This window comes from Scaptodrosophila lebanonensis, unplaced genomic scaffold, assembly GCF_003285725.1.
Source record: "Scaptodrosophila lebanonensis strain 11010-0011.00,11010-0021.00 unplaced genomic scaffold, SlebRS2 tig00001415-arrow-pilon, whole genome shotgun sequence".
NCBI lineage: Eukaryota > Metazoa > Arthropoda > Insecta > Diptera > Drosophilidae > Scaptodrosophila > Scaptodrosophila lebanonensis.
Genome location: NW_022060742.1, coordinates 11,504,365 through 11,531,824, shown reverse-complemented (window position 1 = coordinate 11,531,824; position 27,460 = coordinate 11,504,365). Strand labels below are relative to the sequence as shown.

General features: G+C 37.0%; 1 protein-coding gene across 1 annotated transcript; it reads left to right on the top strand.

The window, feature by feature from the left end:
- Positions 1–1,258: 1,258 nt before the first annotated feature.
- LOC115632111 (NK1 transcription factor-related protein 1) lies at positions 1,259–26,340 on the top strand. The gene is made up of 4 exons (XM_030529104.1): positions 1,259–2,321; positions 5,719–5,904; positions 16,988–17,184; positions 26,110–26,340. The coding sequence occupies exons 1-4, from the start codon at positions 1,259–1,261 to the stop codon at positions 26,338–26,340; spliced, it is 1,677 nt and encodes a 558-aa protein (XP_030384964.1).
- Positions 26,341–27,460: the final 1,120 nt, after the last annotated feature.

Genomic DNA, 27,460 nt, shown 5'->3' with positions numbered 1-27,460 from the left:
CCTGTACTTACATATTTACTTCAGAGTACAATCTTTCATAAACTCTACAAAAACCTCAACCAATTTTTAATTATTTAAATTAATGGCTCAAAAAAGGAGGAATAAAAGAGAAACAGTTGCCATCGCAGACGCATGCCATGCTCAATATTTATAGCTTTTTAAACAAATAAACAGCATTCACAGTCAAGCCGCGCCTTGTGAATGCCATCCTCACACAGCCATCAAGCCTGCATGAAAATGCACTCAGAAACGCACACCGATACACCAACACGCACACTCGCGTAAAGAGAGAAGTGAAACGCAGCGAACCGAACCCGACCAACACACACACACGCACACAGATGGACGACCTGCTCCAACTCCAGCCCCCGGACCAGCTCCAATCCAATCCGAAATAGTGTATTTTAATGATGTACATAATAAAATTGCCATTCGTTTTGTGCCAATGCCAAAGTGTTCCAGCATTGTTTACAGTGATTGTGGAACACTGATTTTCGGGCTCACTGATTTACTAACTGGATGTGAGTGTGCGACTGAGAAGGCACCATCTAGGTGTTCCGCACGAACGCACCCATGCAGTTGGGATGCTGCAGGAACTGAGTGAAAAGAGAGCAACGCCTGCAGCGACTGAGGGTGCCGCTGAGATTGTGTGCTCGTATATGTGAGTGTATTTGTGAGTGTGTGCGTGTGCTGCTCGCTTGCATCAAGTCAAAATCATCAGTTGGCGGCTGCCTGAAGTCAATTTCGAAATCATTCGGTAGTCTTAGGCCTAAACAAACGGACGCGCGCGCGCCGTCTCAAATAAAAATAATTTGCTGTTGACCAAACAAGAAATTGTTGAACGAATGAATGAACGAAATTTGTGACAGTGTTGTTGCCTTTAAACAGAATAGAAATTTGAAAAAGAAAAGATTGCCATTTTGTGGTTGTTTGTGAGTGTCCGTGCGTGCGTGCCTGTTCCGAAGCAAGCAAACTGGGTAGCCCATTTGTAAACACAACGCCTACGGGCAGTAATACGCCACACAACGTTGCCGCCGCCAAACAGCTTGCCCAGACGTTTCAATTGTCGGCTAATTCCGCCTTCAATCTCGCGTTGCGTGTGCCGCCCACGAACTTCTATCGCCTGCCCGCGGATACCGTCGACGGTGGCGCCGGCGTCGATTACGCTCACGGTCACGCTTCAGCCTCAGCCTCGGCCTCGCCAACTCCAGGCCCACACGCTAGCCACGCTACGCTGCACCAGGAGCACCACCACGACATGGATCTGATTAATCCTTATATGCGGCATCACAGTTTTGCCGCCGCGGCCCAAAACAGTCCGCCTACATCGGCCAATCGCAGTCCCACGCTCCATGCACACCATCATTTGGCCGCCGCCGCTGGCCTCAGCAATGGCTTCGCCGATGCACATGCTCATGCAGCGGCCGCCGCATCCCTTGCTGCCGTCGACTATCAGCAACAGCTGGCGGCGCGGGAACAACTGTTGGACTATCACAGTGCCGCCGCAGCGGCGGCCTATGCGGCCAACAATAATAACAGCTTGAGCAGTCCGCTCATGCTGCTCAAGGCCAGTGCGCCGAAATTGGAGGCTAAATTGGGGCGTGGTGGCTCCACGGAGGACTCATCGACTCCACCACCCATGCTACTCTCACATGCGGAACGCAGTGAGCAATCGGCTGCCTCCTCCAGACTGCACTCAGAGTCTCCGGACAATTGCCACGGCTCTCTACATGGACGCACGCGCTACGAACAGAATTCCAGTCCCGGCGTCGACAGCTCCAAATCCTATGCCGTCAGTCAGCGCAGTAGTGGCGAAGAGCCCTGCAACAATAGTGAGTCAAGTCCACCACCGCCCGATTATAGTCCCGAAAATCTAACTAGTCGCAAATATCAGACCGGACTGCCACCTAGCAGTGGCAATCCGTTGGGTCTGCACAACCACAACAACAATAATAATAGCAGTAACAACAACAACAACAATGTGTTGATGGGTGGCAACCCTGGTGCTGGCATGCTCGATCACAAGTTACCATTGAGTTTTTTGGGGCCACCACTGGCCGCTCTCCACTCGATGACCACGGAAATGAAGACTGCACAGGGAGGTGGTGGTGGCGGCAGTGGTGGTGCCGGTTCTGGCAATGGCATGGCTGGCGCCTACGGCCACAGTCCCAATGCGCATTTGATCAGTGAGCGTGTGTCGGGAGCGAATTCCACAACCACACCGACAAATACGCAGGGCGCGGCAAATCCGCATGGCATCGATACGATATTGTCGAAACCACCGCCAGTCACATCGGCGGGTTTAAGTGCTTTAACCGGAGGTGAGTGGATCATATAAACCGATCTGATCTCTTTCTTGGACACATGCATCAACTAATAGCTGATATTTGTCACTTTTAATTCGATAAGGGATAGGATAGGATTCTTAAATTCAATAATGTTGTGCGACTCTACAAAAATTGGCAATTAAATGGGGTATCTTAACGTTGAGATAGCTTGTTAATACTCCACAAATGGGTCTTCGGATATTATTATGTAATTAAAAGAGCAATGACAGGTACTTAGACCCTTCTATTCCTACACTTTCTCGGCCTAATCACAAGCTACGTTTGTTTCTGCGAAATAACTCAGCTATTGCAATTTCCCGACGGCAATATATACTCATAAAATATCAATTAGTACGTCTCCTGATTATTTAATCAGAGTGAAACCAGAAACAATAATACAATACAATACTATTTAGAGTTTGGTTTTGAGAAGAATTTACAATATATATTTCTATATATATTTCTTCTTATTAGAGAAATTTATGGCAGATTTCTTCCGTTATGAAGTTAAATTTTTGCTTGGATTCAAAATATAAAAATTTAAGCTCAACACTCACCCATAGCATAACTTCATAAATTTGCAGCTTTTTTAATTGGCCGATCATTCAAACATTTGGTATATTCGCTGAAAACATAAAATTACAATCACTTTAAATTAAACATTTTTGATTGATGTTTATAATAAGAAACAGAGAGCTTAACGTTAAATGGGAATCTGAATAAAAAAGTCCTTAAAACTAATTTTTTTGGATTCGAAAATTTATACTAGAATACAATCTTCCTTAAATAATGAATATTATTTGATTTCAAGACTATTTTTTCATCATTTATGTTGAGGTATTTTCTTAGGAAAATGTTTTTCAAAGGCATTCATTTTATTTTAATTTAATAACAGAGCAAAATATATATTGCGATCAAATGTGGTACTTATTTGTAATGTTAAAAATTATTTCAACTTATTCTTATCTTTCAAGTGTATTTCTTGTTTTTAGTATTTCTATTAGATTTTAGAAGAACTTCTAATAAGCTATATAAAACTATTCTCATATTCTCTTTCAATGCCCATTTCAAAATCTCATTTCCGACGTCTATTTTTATATGTTTAGGTATAATTATGCAATGTCAATATTGAAAAGACATTATGCATGCCCCCAAAATAATTCAAATACTTCCACAAACAAAACTGGTTCGTAAAAACCCAAAACACACAAACACATTTAAAACTTAGTGTGTGTTCGAGCGCACAGAAATGTGTTGTATATTTTGAAATCCGGTTTGACATGATTCCATGATTCCGCTTTTAAATAAAATGGAGATAACAATGGAGCCCGCTCCGCCACTATTACCCTCGACTGCTTAACGTAGCAATTAAATGTCTTTTTAAAGGCACACAATTACCCCACCTATCCAGCATTTTATTGGGCACAATTTCCACAAATATAATAATAATAATATTATAACCAATTGCAAAATGCCGCAAAGCGTAATGAGATACGCGCGCACTTAAAAGCGCCGAGCAATTAGTTGTCAAATTGTTTGTAATTAAATCAAAATGACACATGAAAAAGTGCTGGGATATGGGGCGATATTGAGGAGGTGGGGCAGGGGCACTCGACATGTGACGTTGTCATTTCACAGATATGATTGTTGGTTTGTCGTTTCAGTTTTTCGACAGCCAAGTGTAGCCCAATTGTGCGACATGACAATGGCAGCCGAACAGACCGTCAGAGTGGGTCAAAATTGGCGGCTACTCTGACAGAGCGTTGACAATTTGCTATAACAATTTTTAATTATATTTAACGAGGGCGTTTATGTGATTTGATTTGGAGCTGGAGTCCGATTCGGAGGCTGATTTCGTAAACGGCTTTTAACAACATGTTTTTATTCTTCATATGACAAATTACTTAATGGCTTTTAATTAATAGGGCCACAATGACAGAAATCAAAAATGGGCAATGAGTGGGCAAGAAGCACTTGTAGGTGTACGATTATACTCGTAGTTGGGAAAGGAATTTTAAGTATTTTTTTCAGTTTTATGACAAGCCAAAATGAAATAATTTGCAAGAGTTACCAAAGCGGCTCATTTGTGTTACAATAAATTAGCTGGCGACGGATGAGAATTCATAAATAAATTCAGCAAATATTTGAGGGCTAAAGGTAAAGGGTTCAGAAAATTTAAAGCAATCGCCTGATTTTTGTATCGATGCCGCAAGGATAAACATTTGAATTTCATTTGTTAAAATATATTGTTAAGGTGCTTAACCTGTATGCACGGATTCCATGCTTATATTAAATAAAGAAAAAAATATACAAGTATATATATAAAGTGATCGATAAAGCAACTGCTCGATTCGCATTTTCAAGTTTCAAAGGTGCCGCTCTTTCTTTTCAAACTATTAAGTACTTTAGAAATTCCACTTTCTCTGGTACCCACAAATTATATTCTAGTCACAGTCCTAGAAACAAATCATATTTAATGAATACTGTAATGAATGAGAGAATGTTAGCAAATGAGTGTATGAGCGTTTATTCAGATGTATGATTAGCTTTTCTCCTAAATGAATGCATAAAAATACCACCCCTGGGTTCCGAATCACGATTTGATTTATTTATTATGTTAAAAAAATAGATAAATGGGAGCACAAGATTAGCAATCTGTATTGTAAAAAAATTCCCTTACAATTTTAGAGCGACTCATAAAAGAGTTTATAATAATTACATTTTCTATAAAATGTTTCCTAAATATTCCGGACTCTTTTTGGCATACCAAAGTCAAATTTAAGACTTAAGATAGTGATAGACATATAATGATAAAAACTTGCTTGATAATCATACATATGATAAACATTTTAGGTTTAAAAGTATCACTCCCAAAATTGTCAATTTCTGTACTCTAAGGAGAAAATGTAAGATCAGACTTTTTTAGCTTTGGCAAACAAAAGCATATTGACTGAAAAACTTGTATTGGGTTCTTCCTCACGCTATTAGCGTTCATGCAATGATTAAAGTCTAAGAAGTTTTAGTGCAAAATACATATCAGGTGTCTAAAATTTCCTTAAATTAACGAATGTTCTTCAGATAAAGTAATTTTTATGTCTGCAAGTTTTTATATGAGCTCAAAAAGTATATTCAACTAAAACATCCGATTGAACTGATTTGTGAATTCGTCTATAATGTTAAACAATAAAATAAAATATTATTCTCCTAAAGAGCGCAATCAGAACAGGAAAATCCTATTCCACTTTACTTTTAATCTACAAAGCGAATGTAAGAAGATTGTTTTTATTAAAATTCTAACCCTAATTCTAACTTATGAGCAATTATACGAAAATAAAATAAAGTCAGTTATCGGCACTTTTTTAATTCTTTTCTCTTTATATTTTATTCACAGCTGGAATACCACGCTTCTCCATTGCCGCCGCAGCTGCCGGCATGGCCCAGTATTTGTCACAAAGTCAAGGAGCGCCGCTGAAAACCCACGCTGGCCACATTGTCGATCGTACGCATCTGTATTGGCCCGGTTTGCAGGGCCTTGTTGCCAATCCCATAGCGTGGCGGGAACGTCTGTCAAATACCAGTAAGTACATACTTATGAATATGCCCACTAATTTGCAAATGAGTGCCGACAATCATTGATCGATTCAGTGGCCCAACAGTGGCTACGCGTACGAGTAATTTGGTTACAATTGTTTGGGGCGTTCCGATGGATTGTCAATGGAATGAAATCAATGAAATGCATGGACACACCTCAGCCATTGCGAGCGCGCTCGCATTCGAGCATTCGAGCGCAACGACTTCCTGTCAACGATGCCATCGATACCGTTAACAAAGCGCAGCGAATGCGACTCGCTAATGATCATGACTCAAGTGATTATTGATATGATTTACTATACTCGTACAGCACAGACAGAGCACAGAAGCAGTCCAGTGACGGACACAGACGAGCTGTGGCCGATGTGCTTACTGCAGTTGCTCGCTGGCTTAAGCGAAAATTGAATGAGCCGGCCCATTGCTCCATTAAGTCCCGACTCTGCACTCCCCATTGTCAAAGTCATTAAAAGGCCAGTGCGTTGCTGTAAAGAAAATCACTTTAACACGATCAACACACGATATTCGGGCCGCAGTGCAGTGCTCGTCAGCAATGACTCTACAGAAAAGAAAAAGAAATAAGATACGAAATCATCGCTTCACACTTCGATTTCAACAGTCGAACTCTGGCAAACTCCGAGCAACATATGAAAAATTAATTTACTCGCACGCTTCGTTCATCTTTGCTGCTGCTTCGCTGCTGTTGATTTCTGATCTGGTTACTTCATTATTACGTCTATTTATACCGCCTACCGCCCCGCACCTAAGCTCATTAAGTAATCGTTGCGTCCCTCTCCAAACTCGCTCCATTATTGTTTATTTATTTAAACGTGTTGTCCAACCACATACGTACTCGTACGTCCCCGGCCCTAGGGCCCGGTTAATGATCGCTCGCTCTCGCATTGGCAATTGATTTGATTTAGTGTCGTTGCTGCTACTGCCACAGCAGCCAGCAGCGGCAATATCGGCAGCCATGGAGAGCAGCAGCTGCTGCCACTGCTGCTGCTGCTGCTGTTTGGCTTTTAATTGCGGGCATGACTTGCAGTTTTCTCTACAAGCATGCCTGACTCCTCTGGCCTCTTATTGATTTAAAGTCGGAAATGTACATAATTTTCTTATTGAATTAGTGCCGATATATTTGGCGGGCCTAGAGAAATGTTTGCTTTGTGTGCTTGGTTTGATTTCTGAAGTGTGTCGTTAGTGTGCAATGTCCATAGCCAGCTGTGCCCAAAAGGAATTCAGTTTGTTTCTATGAGTGTATTTGTGTGTCTCTGTGTGTATGTGTGCGTGTGTAGGTTTGGTAGCCTGTGATACCTTGAGTAAATATTGATTTTACTGATTTGTCAAATATCATATGTGACATGATTTGAGGCGACACTAAGCATGACTTTAGTTGTCAGCAGTAGGAAAAAAAAAACTAAATTGGAGTATATGTTGCCTATATATACGTATGAACGATGGTTATACACAGTTATGGGTATTATTCCCCTAAAAAGGTTTTCGAGATTGTTTTTCAGAAAGTAAAGCGCCTTATATTTTGTAAAATTTGCATTCAAAATTCTGCATGTGCTTTCAACATCATATGTTTGCATGCGAACCAGCAAAAAAATATATTTTATGCTCTCAAAAATTTAATTGCATTTTGTGAAAAAAAACACAAAAATCTGTTCTTAGGGAAAACTTATTTAAAAAGATATAAAGCTATTTAAAAAGATATTAATGCAACAAACACTTTTCCGTTTTGGTTTCAGATACTTATAAATACATTCCAAACATATAGTAAATCAGTCAAATTTTGTAACAAATTTAAATAAAATTATTGTTTGTCTCATTAGAGAATACTGCTAGAGGTCATGGGTTCTGAAAATTAACAATTTGTCTTTAACTTTTAAATATAATTGTTTCACAAATTTATGGCTTTGTTTTAATTTCTTACAAGTACTCCAATTGTTGTAAACCAAATCAACTAACTACTTGTATATATATTGGCTTTCAACACACTAGCTATGCTCGAAAATTATTTTTTTTTTCCAGGTTGTAGGAAATTTTCCCGTTTCTTACCATATCATTTATTTTGCAGGCAATGGAAATAAAAGCATATGTTTGATAATGTTGTTGTTTGTAATCTTTATAATCATCGCGATTCGTAAAACATTCTGCCGCTATGCATCTTTTATTTGGCCATTCCTATGTAAAGCATAGGTAGCACTCATTAAGTGCTCGCTTTAGCTTCGAGCCAATTCTATTTACTGCTTCGCTTTATGGCCTGTTTTATGCACGATTATATGCTTTAAGCGCAAGTTTTTGCCTGAGCCTCCGGATGAGACAACCACAGCAACAACAAAAGCGACAACGACAACGTCGACATACAAAATGCCACTTGAATTTTAATTAAAAGCAACAGCTAGGCATTGCCTGCCTTTAACTCCAAATGATGTCGTGTCGTCTCTATTTATCAGAGACTCCCTTTCTTCATCTCGTTCGCTCCTGTTGTCTTTTTTATGTGAGCATTATTGTTGTTGCTGGGCTGTCTTCATTAAGCTTAATGAATTGTGTCAAATTCGGACTGCGGTTGTCCTACTTGGTTGCAGGACTTCGGACTTCGGCTGCCTGCTTATGTTTCAATCCTAGCACTTTTTTTCAGATTGCGACATTGTGTTAAAGTTAATTATTTTTTTAAGGTTATTTCTATATATCTCTCTCGCTCGCTTTCACAAACCAATTAACTCGTTTTGTTGTATTAACGTCATGTAAAAACTATTACAAGTCGTATTTGTGAATAACATTTTGAGAGCTGTAAGAACTCGAGTTTAGAGACTAATGGTCGATCACCTGAATTCGGCTTCTAATACAGCAATATTTATAAAATGAGGTCTTTTATGAATGAAGAAGAGATTATGAAATAAAATATTATTTTTAATAGGAAAATATTGAAGCTTGCGTACAAGCTTCTGGCGCTGAATATCGAAACGGTAATGAATTATATTCTCGAACTCCTTAATATTATAAACCTTTAACCGAAAGTAAGACTTTTTTAAGGTCTCTACATTATATTTAGATTGTTTAAGCTCAGAAATAGTTTTTATTTCATGCTTAAATCACACTTCTAGTGCCTATGCTATTAATAACTCCTTTCCCACATCGAAATGAACTCATTTAATTTCCGTCATTTAATTTATTCAGTTAGTTCAGCATCAGTGCATATTTTTCAAGTTGTATAAACTAACCTACCCTATGCAATGGGAAACATTATCCGTGTTGATAAGAAATTGCATTGATAGTCCATATCTATATCCCTTGATAAATAGCAACAGCAGCTATTTATAGTTGGAATGCGCCAACTATTTAAACAATGACAAGTGGTAGACCATGAAAAAGGGCGCAATGAACTTAAACTCGTATATAAATACAATCAATATTGACTGACTTTTTTTTTGTCGCCCACATTTATGGCACATTGGCAATTGGCATTAATGAATGAATGCAATGCAAATATTAATAATAATAATAACAATAATGATAACAATAATGGTATGGCATTTTAAATCAAGCAATAATTAGTCATAATAAACCAGCCAAGTGTTGTTGCAGTGCGACAGTTTGGCAAACAGGGCGATAAAAATATGGTAAACAATTTCGTTGCCGGTATTTATGCAAATGCATTTAATTAATATGCGAAAAAAGCCCACAAGGGGTGGCAATTTATTTATTTTTTGTTCAATCCTGTGCATTATTCTTGTTGTCTGAATGTCATAATAAATACACACACAGACAAAACTACAGACACTATTAAATTTAATTAAATTTCATGACTATTATGGCGCGCATAATCAAAAAGGTTAATAATAAATAATGAACGAACAAAGTATAATTTAATAAAAGCAAAAAAAATGAATTCGCGTTCAATGCAGCTAATAAATTGCAATGGCATTATTAATAACAAATAAAATGTTCGATGCAAAAAACCAACAAGCGTACAAAAATCAAAACAGCTTGTAAAAAGTGTAGCATACTTTTGCGCGTCGCGCATATAAACGCAATTTACATAAAGGCAGAAGAGCGCGCCATTTTCGTTAGGCAGCTTTCACATAAAATACACACACACTCATGCGCATAAAGCACGAACACACCCACACAGACATAAACACACTTATGTACGCACATATAGAACACTCGAATGCCTGGTATTTGTGCCTTGTTAACATGACAGCCTACAAGCACATAAACACGCACACACACACACACACACACACACATATAGAATATGGTTTGTAATGCTGCTGCTGCTTCTCTTGTTGTTCCTGTTGTATGTACGAGTGTAAGCCTTGCCCCATTTCTGTATGCCTTCAACACTCCCCCACTAGTCACCCTTATGTGTATAGCTGTGCGTGTGCCTATGGGGCGGCTTCTGCTAGATAATAATGTGGCAACATATTCTCAGTGCATAGTGGGTCCAAATCAAAACTATGACGTGGGCCTAGTTATAAAATAAACATTTTTTGATAAAAAAAAATTAAAAGAAATTGCAGAACTCGCACAGATATGACAATGTTTTTTAAAAACTACAAGAATATTTAATTTTTGCAGGTCAAGTAACTTTTTTCAGCTTCTTAAAGGTTTTTAGCTTAGAATGCAAGTCCACTAACAAATATTATTTTAATAGTCAGCTTACCAGATCATAATTACTAATTACCTTATTGCAACAAATATATTCTATGTCCCTTATGTAGAAGAGCTCTTGTCAAGGAATGTATAATTTGAAAGAATTAAAGCTGGAAAGTCGCTTTGTCCTTCCTGTAAAGATTTATTCTGCGAAGTTGTGTTATGGTCGAAAGAAAAAGTTTCCTTTAAAATTCACTTTTCCTTACATGTGTGTAAGCACTGTGCATGGTAATATCCTCTGACGGCTGGATGTTGTCTTTATCGTTGCCTGCTATACGATGAGTATATGGCCTGTATAAATGTACATAAGCAAATACATATAAAACATACAGCTTTAACTTGTTCCGGCAAAAGTTTTTTCCTCCGCCGTTTTTGTTTTCCTCTACATATAATTTTTTTTTATTCATCCTGCCCGTCTTCGTCTGTTGTCTGCTTTCTGCTGTCTGGCACAGCAGCTGTCGCAATCGCAGCCGCGCGTCTGCATCCTCGGTCGCAGGACAAAAACAAACGCATAAATATATACATTTATATGTATATAAAAATAATAAATAAATACACATTTTCCTCATGTAACTATGTGATGTGCACACCACTTTGCCTTTGAATTTGCATTTTCTGTTATTTTGTTGCTTGTTTGTTTTATGTTTTATGTAAATGTCGCACACTAGCTGCCTATGTATGTACGCTTGTGTGTATATAAAGGGGATACATGGCATATTATTATGTTCGTTGGGGCTATAAAGCATGATTTGCCTTCAAAATTATGTGGAAACGATGAGCCAACACACCGTTGTAACATGTTTTGTGGAAGTTTTCTGCTTTGTTTTGACAGAAAATATAAAATTTATGGGCTTTATGTTGGTATTGATTTTCGAATGATGGTTTCTTGATGATATTATACATAAGTGGACAGTTGTTTATAGTTATATTTATATATTCAAAAATAGGTTCGCTGTCTGACTCTTTGGATGGTTGATCGAAATAGTTATCTAGAGAGCTGTGCGCGAGAATAAATTACTAGGAAAAGAAAATATGTTGTATTGTATTTCTGTTAAAGAAAAGATAAATCTTAATATCCAGCTTAGTTCAGATGTATGTATATTCTATCTACCTTGCCTGCACGAATTCCCGCAATATGAATATTAAGTGCCCGGAGAAGGAGGGAGCCCTAAAACTAATTCATTGGCCACTTAAATGTATACCTTATTAAGACCAGGGACACAAACACAAATTTAGGTTTAAATTATTTCTACATTTCAACAGAAAACGATTGATGTTCAAGGCAATGTTGTGAACACGTTATATATTAAAAGTTGTCATCTTTATGAAGCTAAGCAACTAATTAACCTTTCTTTGATCTAATTTATAAAACACAACCTTTTGAATTCTGAGCAATGAAAAAAAAATTACTATCGGCACTTCCATAAAAATGACGAACAGAATTTCTATCTAATTAAGAGTTTCTGTCCTAGAACCTAATGGGCCGACTTATTAATTTTAAGCATCAACAGACGTTCATATTAGTTTGTGTTTGTTAGTGTTTTAAAATTCACTTTTGTTCTTCTGTTCGAGGAAAGAAGCTTTTTTGTTTAATACTTCTGAAAATATTCGCAAGTTCCATAACAAAATATTACCCCGCCAAAAGTTATCTCTGTCCAGCATTGTCGTCTCGATATCAACAGTTGCTATTGACGGCTCTGCTTCTGACTTATTGTTAGATAAATGACTTTTTAATATTTTCAATAATGCATTGACAAAGCATTATCAAAAGGACACAACAACAACTCACGCCCCCCGAACAACCTTCATCCACACAGGCTCTGCCTTTCGCATTATTAATATCAATACAAAAGCCAAAATATTAACGCCATAAAAAATATAGCGGCATAGGAATGGTATTGGAAAAAAGTAAGCAAAAAAAAAAAAAAAATTGAAAAAGTGCAAATGCAACAACGCCAACAGGGTGACTTATGCGATTATAGACAACTGGCACGCACACATATATATAGTATAGTCCTATATATATACACACACACACACACACCCAAGAGCAACTCACAGATGCGAGGGTCGCTCCATAGAGGGGCTTTTCATTTCGTTTCATCTGGCACTGTGCGCCGTGACATGAGCAAATAAACGCTTCATATTTGTCGGTTATTTATGAGGGTCCTTGGGACGACGACCACCACGAGGCGAAGCGCGTTCCGTGGGTCGCAGCTGCATCGAATAGAAAGTGTGAGTGAGCGCACAAAAAAAAAATTGAAAGAAAAAAATTATCACTGCCACAATTTTTCTTGCCGCTTTATGCAAGGGATTATACTTGTTACATAGCGCCGTTCTCTCGCCAGTTCGGCGCGGCCTTGATGTGGGCCCATGGCCAGCGGTTCGTGCAACGCCTTCGGCAGGAGGCTTCGACAAGTGTTGGTGTTGTTTTTGTTGTCGTTGTTGTTGCAGCCGCGGGGCGTGCAGCTTGTTAAGCTTGTGAATTGTCTGCGAAAAAAACATAAATTTTATGGCACATATTTATTTTGACGCATTTTATGTTGCAATCAAACTGTGCAGTTGCAGCTGAGCTGCTCGTCCTCGTGATCACTCAACGCATTCCTAAGTTGAACGAAAGTTGCTCAGAGGGATAAAAAGAAGCGAAACGAAATGAGCAGTGACAGGACTGAGATATTGAAGTTTCATTGCAAAATATATCAAGTTTTTTCATTCAATTTAGACATATTTTGAGCAGAATCGATTTATTTGTATTCATCCATTTTTAATCAGGATATTAAAATGAAAGATGATGCGCAAAATATGAAATATGGGCTAATTCAGAAATATCTAGCGTATACAGACAATTTATCCATTTTTAAAATTCATTTTAAGTCAAATTTTGTTGTGTAAATAATTTAATTTTCTTGTCCTGATCTCATTTAAATATATTTTGAATAATTATATTTGTCTTTTTCAAAAGTCATAGCTTTTCGATTATTTAAATGACATAGGAACGTTTCTACTTAAAAACATAACTTTAATTGAGAATAGCACTTTTCGGTTTTGATGGCTCTGCCAGAATTAAAGGCACGATTTGTTTAAATTAAAAAAAAAAAATTAAAATGTAATTTAAAGTTTGCTTAGTTTTTAAAACAACGTACAAATAATTTATTTTCCTATAATAAAAGTCACAGGTGAATAAAACAAACTAGAATAAAATAAACTATACTAAGTACATTATATATACAATTTTTATCAGTTCCAAGCCCATTACTCGGAAGCAGAATGCAACGCAAAAATATACAAAATATAGGCCGGATCTATATAGTATAGCATTAAGATAAAAAAATTTCAAAAGATCTCAAATCTCAACAGCTTTGTATTTCGATAGTGTTATTATATTATTTGTTATCGCTTTATTCTTATCTTGCCAAACCAAATAATATTATCAAAGCTGCTGAAAAGTATCTTTAACTTGGCATACAAAACTGTTGCCATTCTCTCTGTCTCTCCCACACACACACAGAGTTCGTCGCCTGTAAGTGTAACAATTTAAATTAATAATTTGCCCAAATTGCACCAAAGTATCATAAAGGGACTAAACCCAAACCTTAACCCACACCACCACAGCATTTAAATGTAGCCCAGAGGCAAATGTTGGAATAAAATAAACTGGGAAGCATGAAAAACCTCACAGAAAGCCATAACCAAAAACTTCGCAGCCCACACAACCACGCACACACACACATACATACGTACGGAGTAACGGTCCTCAGACAACCCTCCCACAGCCATTGAGTGTCTGTACAATTGCGGGCTTACCTTTTTCGTCGAGCCACACCACATAGTACCTTATCCCATATCCGAGCAACCTTGCCGTGCATATTCAGTGAAATCATTTCACATAATTAGGGATCATTTAATAATGGGGTGACATTAATTGAAAGCACACAGAGAAGCCCACAGAACCACCCGCCCATCCATAGACTCGCAACTCGTGCCCTCCCCAGCCCAGCTACCGTTTTATTTTATGGCCTTACACTTGCCCACGAATTTAACAACCCACCCAATCCCAGCACGGTCCACTTGACTGGCTTTACGAGCAGCCTGGGCTGGCCAGGATACTGGGGTTGAGTCTCAGCGAGGATGTGGGTGTGGGTGTGGGTATGGGCGCACGTTTCGCGTGGGGCGTTTTGTTTGACCGCCGCTCCGTTTTATTGGCCTCTTGTCGTCGTGGTTGGCTTTCAGGTCGTTGGTGCCGTTGTCAGCGACGTTGTCGTTCTTGCTAATTGATTTCAATTTTAATGAAAGTCAAGCACCAAAAAGTTTAGTCACTGTTGTTGTCGTCATAAATTTTGCGGTCAATTTGTGTTTGTTAATTGCAGCGACGTGTGTTGACTTCGGCTTCAGCACCAACTCCTACTACTGCTCCCACTCTCCGTAGAAATTGCAGCACTTTTATTTGAATTCCTGTCGTAATTAGTGCGCAATTATTATGCTTGGCCTACAATAATAGCAGCAGTAACTAACAACTAATTGCCTAAAATCTATTGCATTTTAACTAATTTGTGTGCAAATGTTTTGCTGACGCGACCACAGAAAATGGCGCGCCCTTTATTTACAATTTGTAATAAAATTGATTACAAATGTAATATTGTATGCATATTTCTAAATAAGTAGTAGATGGGTAGTACATGCCATTCATATGGGAACTATTTGGAGCTACTGAATAAGAGAATAAAAATGTCTAAAAATAGCAATTAAGAATATACTTCCTTTTCTCCATTTGAATATTTCTTCTTCTGAACTTTATATATTTTGGAATGCAATTTATAGCTTTTTTATGGGTTTATTTTAAATCTTCATCTTCTTCCTCTCTCTTCACGTTACATATAAGAGAACTGCTGGTGTTATCGTAGTTTTGAATTTCTCTCCCCAGCATTATTTTTTTTTATTTTATATTTTATAAACAGCTTAATAGGTAATTAAAATTACAGATAAGCTATGGAATAAGCTAAGCTAGCGACGAGGCCTTAAGCTTACTTCCCAGCATTATAAATCAGTCGTCTCGTCTTAAAATCGCCAAATTTAATAAACATTTAATATTAATATTGAATTTTTGTTTGGAACCATGGGAAAAATATAGCTATTAAAGCTTGTTGATCAAATATTGATTGTTTATAATTTCTTTAAAATCTTACTCCTCTTCTTTCCAAACTATTTGTATTTAACATTAATATGTTGAACTTTTTAATGGAATGCATTACCATTCTTTTTTGTAAATACTCGTAGCTTCAAAACGTATGCAAAGGCACTTGATTCAGTTAAGAAACAAAATTAATTAATTGTTTTCAAATATTCAAAAAGGTATCCAATGCTTTTCTAATTATTCGTTAATAAATGAATCTCTTATTCCTTTTCGACATTACTAATACAATTCATAATATATACTTGTATAATAATATGTATATGTATATGGCTTCTTTGTTTTCAAGTTCAATACTTAACCAATGTTTTTCTGGTACTTTTTTTTACTGTACAGTTAGAGGTATTATGCTCAATAATTACCCAACAATGTTAAAATGATGTCTTGTATTTTTATTTTGACCAGATGAACTTAAGAGTTAACGACTTATTGTCATCAATCTATAAAGCTAAAAGTTTTAGAGAAGTTGTCATTTTAATTGCACTTTTCAGTGAAGGGGGCATAAAAAAGGGGGCTTTTGAAGCCCTACCTCTCTACCTTCTCTAACCAAGTGTCATTTGCTGTGAGTGTTCTTCATTTATAACCCGCACATTGCCTGTTTACCGCTAGTTACACCCCAAAACACACCACCACCTTGCGATGGCAACAAATTAGCAGCTGTGTGTCGAATCGGCGCATTTTCCATCGCGCTGCCACCATAAACAATTAATAAATGTCAAAAACTTTGCCGCAGCAATGCCATGGTCTGGCTTCGGTATGCCTCTATTGTCGCCACTCTCTCTCTCTCTCGCTCGCACTTGTTTGAAATTCTTGACGATATTATTTTCTGGGTAAATTTTACGACAACGCTTATTGTGTATCATAATTAAATTTTGGAAAGTAAACTTTTGAGCGACTCGCACCAGCATCTTCTACGCTATTGGATTTTAAAAAGCTTGTAAACATGGCTTTTAAACGGAGTTTACGGTCCCCAAAAAGTTTTACGAGACAACGGTAATATTTAAATATGTTTATGGTGTTTAGCTTGTTAAACAGCTTTATGGAGCTGGCGATGTTGAAAGGTTTTATCGATTTTTTGAAGCTTTTGAATTATATAGCTTTAATAGTTGTCTAACTATTCCAAATCCTTTTTGATTTCAATTAAATTATTTTCTGTTCGTATTTAAGATTTATTCATTTCTACAATTAATTCTAATACTCTTTCTTTTTGCTTCTTTTGCAGTGTCCGCCAATCTGTCGCAATCACATCAGCACCATCAAGCTAACGATAAGGATGGCAAGAAGAAACATACCCGCCCTACATTCAGTGGTCAGCAGATTTTCGCACTGGAGAAAACATTCGAGCAAACCAAATATCTGGCTGGACCAGAGCGCGCCAAACTAGCATATGCCTTAGGAATGTCAGAGTCTCAAGTGAAGGTAAGCAATATAATTCGTATTAAAAACTCATAAAATGGTGGCAAGCATTTAAAAACGGAGTCCTTCCGCGCAAAAGGTATTCGGTTGCTTAGCTGCGCCAAATTCAAATACTCCCCCATTGTGACTTTTGTGGCAATTTGCATTTTTATTGAAACGCAAAGCTCGTGGATTTTTGCTTTATTTTTGTTGCAAAACAAAATGGCGCCAATGGCTGTCTCTCCGTCCCTCTCCCACTCCTTCTCTTATTTGTTTTCCTCCCCGTCTATATCATTCTCTGTGGGTTATGGTTATGCCCTAAAGGCTTAGTGCACATGTCTGTTGTCCCTTGAGCTGCTTCTGCTACTGCTGCTGCTGGCCATAAAAAACAATCCCCATGCCCGTAATTTTAAAGTTTTCAGTGTTTTTTTCAAAATGTTATCAACAAATAAATCCTTTGTGTCGTCAAATTTGTCGAGCGGCGGCGGCGGTGGCGGCGACGCCGTCATCACCGTTCATGTAATCCGGAGCTCAAACGTAACGCCCCAAAAAACGCACGTGTCATTGTGTGTGTATGTGTTTGTATGTGTGTGTATGTGTGTGTCGCGTGTGCGACAGGGTTTTGTATCTTTTTGGCTTGTCATTTAAATTAGTTGTAAGCCATGGCAGTTAATTGGTTTGCGGTGGGTCACCAGATAGACTGCCAGTATTGTTAAAGCCAATTGAGGCAAATTTCATAAGCTTGTACAAGTAATAGATTTATTAATAAAAGAAAATGAGAACACAAATGGAGGAACAGCGGAAGAAAATGAGGGGTCGGATAAATAACTTGCAATAATTGCAAATTATCTTAAACTAAGAATAGAGGATTCCCTCTCTCTGGAAAGTCTGGTCTAAATAACAATACAACTATAATAAAAGTTTAAATTTTGATTAAATAGTTTAAAAATCATTATGATGTAATGTGATTATAGGTTGACAAGTTAATAGTCCCAATTCTTCAGAATGCAGCCCATTCACATTAAAGTGTTGACACAATATATACAAAACGTCGTAGAACTTATCATTTAAAAACCAAAAAGAATATTTTTTATTATTATTTTATTTACTAATTTCCAAACCGTTTTGGTTCTTTTCTAACTTTCCATTACGACACCATTGAAGCTAAGTAGCTTCATTTACTAAGTACATTATTTTAGTTCTTACTTTTTTTTAACAAACAAAAAATGCTCTCACAATTTGCTTAACTTGATAATACAACAAACTATAAAACCATTAATTATAATAATTAATTGTAGATAGTATTTGTTATTCATTTTTTTGAAGCACAAATTTTGCTTATTTTGTGATGTAATCGTTTTATTTTGATTTTCCAATGATAAGCAAAATTATTGATATACTTTATTCGACGTAGTATAGTTGAAGTTAATGTTTTGATAAAAACTACAAAGCGATCATCAAAATATTTGGAATATGTTTGTTCTCGTGAATATGAAAGTTGATTTTTAATAAATTAAATTAATCATCATCAAGCAATCATGATATGATTTCAGAATTTAATCCGATTTGTAAAAAGTCAAAGAACCGTAAATATACTTGTAACAATAAGTATATACAAGTACTATAATTAAGTACAGTATTTTATATACAAATGCGGAGTTTTAATATTCCCAATAGATCATGTTTTAAGAAAGTAGTAGTAAAATAATTGGCTTCAACATCTATAATTTTATTATCTGAAATTAATTGAGTTTACAAATCTCCCTGTCAGTTGTAGTGGGTTTTTTGGATTCCATTGAATCACGGATCCGCAAACACTATACCCTTCCGATTGAGAGTTTCCATTACATACATACGCTCCATTACCCTTCCATGTATCATCATGCAGATACTCGTATTTGTCAAACTATTTGTAGCTACACGCACCACCACCCGTTAATATCCATAACTTTCACCCTCTAATGGAGGAAAATTCCATACAGACAACTTGCCACAATCACAGCCGGAAAGCTTTGAGCTCAGGCATTCTCAGTGGAGAAAAAATCACGTTTATGATGAGTAAAATGATTAATTACCAAAGAATGAGGCCGTTGGCATGGTAGGGCATAGGAAACAAGAAAATTTCTATGTAGCCAGCGACAGAGATAGAGACGAGCGAGTGTGGGTCTCTCCCAAGCAGTAGCAAATGGTCAGGATTGATGGCTTAAGCTGCAGCTAAATATGCGTCAGTTGTGCAAGGGCTAAATAGATACAAACACACACACACACACACAGGGACAGAGAGACAGACAGACAGACATACAGACAGACAGAGAGACGCAATGCTGATGACGAGTACAAATGGACAGCAGCAGGAGCAGCCTAGAGAGATGGAGATGGATGAATGAGTAGATGGACGAGAACGGTTTGTTTTGGGTTGAGTGGGTTGGGTTGGGTTGGATTGGCTTGCCTGAATGGCTGAATGGCGACTGATAGACATGCCAAATGACTGCATGACTTTTGGGTGAGTGTAAATTAAATTCTGTGCAACGATGACGACGACGACGACGATGTTGGCACTACACTTACAACAACAACAACAAGAACAACAGTGGCTTCATACATATTCAATTAGAGTGCGTGTGTATTTGGTTGTGTGTGTGTTTGTGTGTGTGAGGACGAGATGAAAAACAGCCATGACGATGATAGTATGCAAATTGACAAACAAAAACACAGCAGCCAAGCAGCCAAGCAGCATGGCTGACTGTCTGCCTGTCCTTCTATATGTATGCACGGCCCACATGTGTGTTTGTGTGTGTGTGTGGGGATGGCAGAAAGTGGCTTGCATGCCAAAATATGACAGACGACTGGGCGTATAAAATGCAAAACAACAGAGAACGCCCCAGTGTGTGTGTGGGTGTGTGTGGGTCTGTGCTTGCATGTAAAATGATCTTGACAAGAATAATTGCGCTGTTATCATAATTAAAACCATTTTTGTACGCAACCGTCCCAGCCAGCCTTGCTAACATTGTCCAGTTTAGCAATCATTTAATGCAAATGGTCGCCATTTTGTACGTTCTTATGACAGTCCTCGTCCTCGTTGTCGTCATACCATGTCCCCAGCATAACGACTCCTGTATCTTCTTACCCTTCCCCCTCATGAATAATGGCGTCTGCGCACAATATTTAGTGCCGGCGGTGTGGGGCAAGAAGGGCTTCATTATTAATGACTCTCTAGCTAGCTGCGTGTGTGTTGTTATTTAGTACAATATGATTATTGTGTGATTGTTGCTGTTGCTTTTTCCTGATTCTCTCTTTTGCATAAATGCAATGCATTTAGCATTTCATTACAGTGATTGTTGAGTCAATGTATGTAAACGCATTGCGACTCATTCGGTTCGTAGTCCCCAAGTTTGTGCAGTCATGTTGCTTTGATTTGTTTTGGGAAATGCGTATTGTTTGGGCTCTCAGCACAAATCGAGTAGATTTTGTTTGATTTAACTGACTGATTGAACTATAAAATATGCGTATATATTTACAAATTCTATATAAATTTTATGATTTGTTTAATCACCTTCCTCTATCTATCTATCTCGATCGTTTCTTTCTAAAAGTTCACTCTAGGAATGCTTTCTTCTGTTAACATTGTCTAACATTGTTCCTTTGCAAAAATCGCAATGTTTTCATTTTCAAAAGATTCCCTTAACTTCTCAACAAGCTGAGACTCCCAAATCCTCAAAACACATAAATTATCGTTTCCCACTTGGTCACAAATTTGTGTACGAAATGAGTTTTTTTTTTTTTTTGATGGGCATATTATTACAATTTTAAATATTAGAAATAATACATATATTACATATTTTTTAAATACCTTTTCATTATTGTGTAGTTCGGTAAATTTTTGTTCAACACAGAAAACTAAATCTTAATGTCAATGTTTTTCCATTATAATTTGCTGATCGGGTAGATTGCAAATAAAAATCCAATACAAACAAAAAAAAAATTTAAATCGCCACTTTTTGAATTTCATAAAATTTGAAAAGTAATTGAAAATTTTAATAAACTGCCAATTTCTGAGAACTTTGACTCTACAAATTCAATAATGCAATTACCATATTTTATTATTATGTTGACATAAAGTTAAGAGTAGAACTGGTTTTAACGGCTCCATCGATTATCTTTGAATTGTTTAACTCAAATATAAAATGCAAAACTAAACACATGATATCAGTGTTAAGTCTCTTGTTAACAAAAACATTGTTAATGCGATTATAAAATTCAAAAAAGCACTGTAGTAAAACAGCAAAAGCTTGAGCTTAGACCATGAAGAGTATGGCTTTTACATTTTATAATATGTTGTTAAATAAACCAAAAACTTAACGCACTATTAGCACATGCATTAAGAAAACCATTGACCAAATCAATTCGAAACAGCTGTCACGGCTGACAGTTGGCCGTTGGGCTAAACCCGGTCGTGAGTGACATTCAAAGTCGGGGAACAAAACTAAGGCAACAAAGAGCAGGCGACAATGGCAATCTATAAAAACTTATGACAGAAAGGTGAAATATTGTCTAATTGAATATTGGATATGAAGAGACTGAACTGTGAGTTGAAAGAAAATGAACATTTGGTTTATTGTGCGCGCTAATGGATTTGATTGTGTGTTAATGAATGACGCATGCATGATACCAAAGAAATTTGGCTAGAAATGCAAACAGTATTCAAGTCTACATTCTTGGTAGTTGGAATTTTTGAGATCTATAGGGCCAGAATGGGCTATAGCCGAACCCGAACTCACAATTAGTCAAATAAAACAGTGCTGTATCTCTCAGTTTATGGCTACAAAAGGCAAATAAATCACAAACTCACATAAATATGCGCATCTATGGCGAGGGAGAGCCTGTCAAAGCGCACGGCATTCAAATTAAAATTTATGGCAGTTTTAAAAGCCAAAAAAGCAACGAGTTTTTTTCGTATTATAGTATTTTATTTTACTCTTATTTTTATTTCATTGTATCAAGTCAGCCAGGTTGACCAATAACAGCAGAATATGAAAAAAAACGAGAGAAGTAACATCAACTTGTCAGTCAGTCAGTCGGTCGGTCGGTCGGTCAGTTGGTCTGTTGAGGTGGTTCGATTGCCCGGTGAGGGCGAGGGCCAGGGCAAAGGTCTGTGCAGCCATGTTGTAAATTTTCATGACTTTTAAGTACCCCAGAGAGCGGGCAAGCGGCACCAGCACCAGCTCCAGAGCGCGTAAACAAATAAATTTCCAATTTGGCCGCAGTCATATATTTGCTTCGAGGTAGCAGTTGAACAAAAAAAAAAAAATAAAAAAATACACACACATATAAAAATGAGGAAAAAAAGGTTTGGTTTTGACATCCGTTCCCTAGAATTTACATATATCGTTTTATCCTTATCGCACACCTGACATACGGCAGTGCGTCCCGCTGGGGTGCCAACAAACATTCCTATCATTGGCTTCGACTTGCCAATGCTGTTGTTGTTATTGTTATTCCTCCTCCTATATCTTATATCCTCCCGAATGCAATAAATAAATCCAATCCAATTCGGCCCAATCGAAACGAAGCGTAACGTGGCCGCGTCAAATTGATTGCCACAATATTTGATTGACTTTGACATGTTGCTGTCATAAATTCAAGCTACATGCGATTTGTATTTGTGTTTGTGTTCCATTTGTTGTTGCTATTGTTGTTGTTGTTATTTTTCGACTTCTTGTTGATGCCATTTGTCCGCAGGGAGTCCCACTGGGCTCCTGAGTCGTTTCATCGTCGGCGACCATAAAAGTGTCGCGCCCATTTGTGAAAATTTGTCGAAAAGGCGACTACGTGTGTGGGTTGGCTTTAGTTTAATATCTTTGCAGATTTATGGGGGCACAAGTTGAAAGGAAGCCAAATGTGGTATGAAGTTTAGTGTAGAACCGTTAGGACTTATAAAATCTGAAGATAGATTAATGCAGCTTAAAGTCAAATAAAATATCGTTACACAAGAAAAAGTTGTTTTTTTTTTCATTCAAAATAGCTATATATTTTCGATCTGAAAAAAACATTATGAAAAATCAACCTATAAAGCGAAAAATGAAGTCCACATTTTTTTAAATTAATGTTATTCCTCCAAGTTTACTAAAATAATAAAATTTCTATAAAGAAATACAATATGTAAAACAATTTTTAGTGTACCCAAGTATTTTTAAGAAGTTTAATAAATTTGAACCAAAGCTATATGGAAATGTTTTGCAAACTATTAGGCGTATTTAATAATTTATCATAAAAAGTTAAACGCAATCGTCAGAATCGGAATTATCACTTTTATGTAAACTGTTTTAGATTCTTCAAATTCCAAAATATATCCATGCTTTTGGAAATGATTTTCCACATAAAATATTTGGGAATCTTTAAACATGCGTATATACATCAAAGGAATAAGGGTCTTATCCTTATTCCAACTCTAAAGCCTTCTGATTCTCTTGCCTTTGAATGGAGCTTTTTCAAACTTTGTTCCACGCCCATGATATATCGAAGAGTTGATTAATAAACAGTTCCTTCACTTCCCCTATTTAAACAATCCTACGTAGTTCTATTCATCATTGCCCTATTTGCCACTCTCTCTTTCTCTCTATCTCTCTCTTTCTCAAAGTTTATGGATTCCTCTCATGTCTCGTCTGTCCACAATTGAAGTAGCGCATCAAGCAGTCTGTTGCCTTCCACTTACGCGCATGCTTTAGTGGGTGTTAGATGACGCATACGCCGTTATGATGTCGACAACAGCAACAAGGCCAAGTAAAGCCCTACCCATACCAGGTCCCCTACCCCTCTCCAATCACGAATGGCCAACGTGCGCATCCTTCGCAGCAGCACAGCAAATCCCGTACAACATGGTCGCAGCTGTTACCAAAAAATAATGACCATGAAAAGCAGCCTTAATGATGCCAACTAATGTTGTTGTGCTCCTTGTTGTTGTCCATGTCTGTGGGGGGCTGTTGGCTGCTGGCTGCTGTTTGAGAACCAACGTTGGGCAGCGCCAAAAACGGCAGCAAGTAGAGAGATACGTTGCTGTTGTTGTTGCTTGCCCCTCTGCGGCATGTAACACACGAAAAATATTAATTGTATTTTTATTTCGCATTATGCTGCAAATAATAATTACACAAATGTGCAAATGAAGTTGTAAATTATGTCGTATCTGGTTTAATTGCACCTTTGGGTTGCTTGCGGTAACAAAAAGAAGCCCTGATTCCCGTAGTGTGGAAACAACAAGCAGTAAAGCAAATTCTTCAATTAAATATGTGGAAAGCACTTGAAATTGACTTTCCACTAATTTTCGCAAAGGCGAACAGTTCATGTTCATGTTCATGCTTTAAGAATGAACTTAATTTAGAAATAAGTTAGTGATAGATTTAAATGAGTTATTAAAAGATTAAGCTTGGGAAATGCTTTGATAATAATGCACTCTAAGCAAAAACGATTGTAAATTTTAAAATGATCACAAAATTATTTTTTTATCTTAGCCTTTCAAAATAATTTTTTTATCTTGGCCTTTCATCCTAATCTTTCAGAAAAATGTATATTAAGTCAATAATTAATAGATATTTGGGAACAAAGATGATAAAAAAAGTGTTAAACGTGGCAAGAAAGAAAACAATTTAAATATTTTGTTCAAAAAGTTAATTCTATTCTAAAGTTAATCATAATGCTGTCAAGGTGGTCCAAAAACTAAAATTTTTAAAAATAATTATTTCATATGAAATTAAATTCACATTCATTTCCAAACTATAGTCTCAGATTTAGACGCTTGAAGTAAATTGCAAGTTTACGATTGAGAATGAAATGATTTGTCAAATTTCACCTCATACATATACGGAATAGTCTTGGCAATATCATGTGGTCATTGCTAAGGGCTCTTTAACGCTTAACGGTTTAGAATTTATTTTTGGAAATGCGAGGGATTTAAAGTTATCTTTTATAACAAGTGGGGTTGACTTTAAAGTCTTTCCAGGCATATTCTTGTTACACATAAAAGCTATCTATTTGAGGTTATATTTTATAAGTAATGGATCTGTGCTTTAAATAAATACAGTCTTTCCAGACAGATTATTGTAAGAATTGGTTGACAAATCCATTTCTGCTTATGTTCCCTTTCGGTGGTTTCTAGAAAAAGGTACATCAGCAATGCTCTTCCAATATGCTAGGGGCTGTAAAGTTGTTAAAACAACTTGGTTTTATAGCAATCTTTCTTCTCAATTATGCAGCCACACTCTATCTATACCATGTCGCATTATTAAAGGCTGAAAATATTTGTAAATGATAATCTGCGCTGGCTACTTGATTATTTAAATCTCAACTGCTAGTCATGTTAATGACGTAAACTACAAGATTATAAGCTTGAGTTAGAGTTAAAAGCGCTTCATCATCAAACAAATGTTGAAATTATGCCAGATATGGCAGCAATACGCCCGCAAAAAGCTACAAAACGTGCCCCGGACGCTTGTCAGGGTGGTTGGGATGCAACATATGTTGCCGGAGACCGCTCAACGGACGACTCCTGTATGTAAAGTGAGGCGCAACCAAAGACGTTAGTCATGGTTTTGCATAGTTTTTGCTGTAACTGCTGTTGCTGCTCTAGGCACAGTCGTTGTCCAGGGCTTAATATTGTCTTAATTGAGGGTTAACCGGCGTTGATGATGCGACTTATGGGCTGTGAGGCGGGCAGGAGCGCAATGTGTTGGTTGTTTGTTTGGCAGAATGGCTGAATGGTTGAATGCCTGCAACCTCGACTTAATGACTTTGACAATGTGCGTATGTTGCTCCATTTGGTCTGGCTAGCTACTTATTGGATGGAGGGGGCGAGTGAGGATGGCGGTGTGCTGCCTAATTACACATGAAACTTTGCGCTTATTTAAAACTTTAATTGCCATACATTTCAACTTTTGCTTTTTCAATTTTCATTTACAGGTTTGGTTTCAAAATCGTCGCACCAAATGGCGCAAACGTCATGCGGCCGAAATGGCCACGGCCAAGCGGAAACAGGACGATATGGGTGGCGATAATGATGGCGATTGTAGCGAGACTATGGACAGCGATAATGAAAGTCTCGATATGGGAGAGACGCCAGCGCAAAGTAAGCGATGTCGCATGTCGTCTGGCTCCTCCTCATCTCAGCAGCAGGATAATTATCGTCATTAAAACGAATTTACAAATGAAAAAAGTTTTTAAGAACTTTACATGGGGCGGCAACAAAATAATTATTACAATTCAAAGACGCCGCAGCTAATAAACTACAGGCAGCAATAAAAGCAACAATTTTCACAGCGCGCTTGATTAGATGTGAAAATTCCTTTGGCATTTCAGTTTTCACAACAGCAGGAGAAACTGTCAACAAAAATTAATGCAAAAAAAAAAAACAAAAACAAAAATGAATAAATCAAATAAAAAGAAAGGTTTTGCCACTTTACAGTCTTCTGAAGACGTCAATTCTAAGCTAACAGAGTTTCTTTCGATTTGTATTGTAATTTTCAGCAATTTGTTTAATATGTGTGTGTAAATATTTATGTTAGTTTAAAGTGCATAGTTGTAGGCATTTGTATTTAATTAGCGGCCACATTGTCGCATTAACTCTAATTGCTAAGTCCAATTTACTGAATTTATTACAACTGTATATGTTTAACTTTAGTTTATAAACGATTATCGCTAAATTGAAAGTAATCGCGTGCATTAGACAGACTTAAATCTAATTATAAATGAAATAAAATGAAATAAAATGAATAATTCAACTATGCAGAAAGCGAGTACATTTTAAAGTATTTAACGATGAACTACTGCAGTAAATTATGTAAAATGTATTTAAATTTAATTGTAATTCTAATTATTTCAAATTGATAAAGAATAAATGCAAGAAATATTGAATGAGAAATAATATATATTGTTTTGAGCATAATTTTATTTGCTTTGATGAAATATTAGGACATTTCTTTGTAAGCGAGCGGTTAAATTCTGGGCAACAAGAGATGTTGAGGTACGATTCGGTTTCATATTTAACATTTAGTGGAATGAAGTAAATGCCTTAGACTTCACGGTTTTTACTTTAAAGAATCGAGTATTTATTTTACCCGAAAAATGTTTTTAAGGCATGGCATGCTTTCAGCATAGCTCTCTAACTTATATGCTTTCGAAATTTTGCAATTAAATTACAAGTTTTTTACAAGTTTTTTTGCTTGCTTTGGTTAAATTAAAAGGCCTTGATTTGCTCGTAAAATGCGGCTATTTACGCTAGTTATGAAGGGTTAAGCCGACCTGGTTAACACTG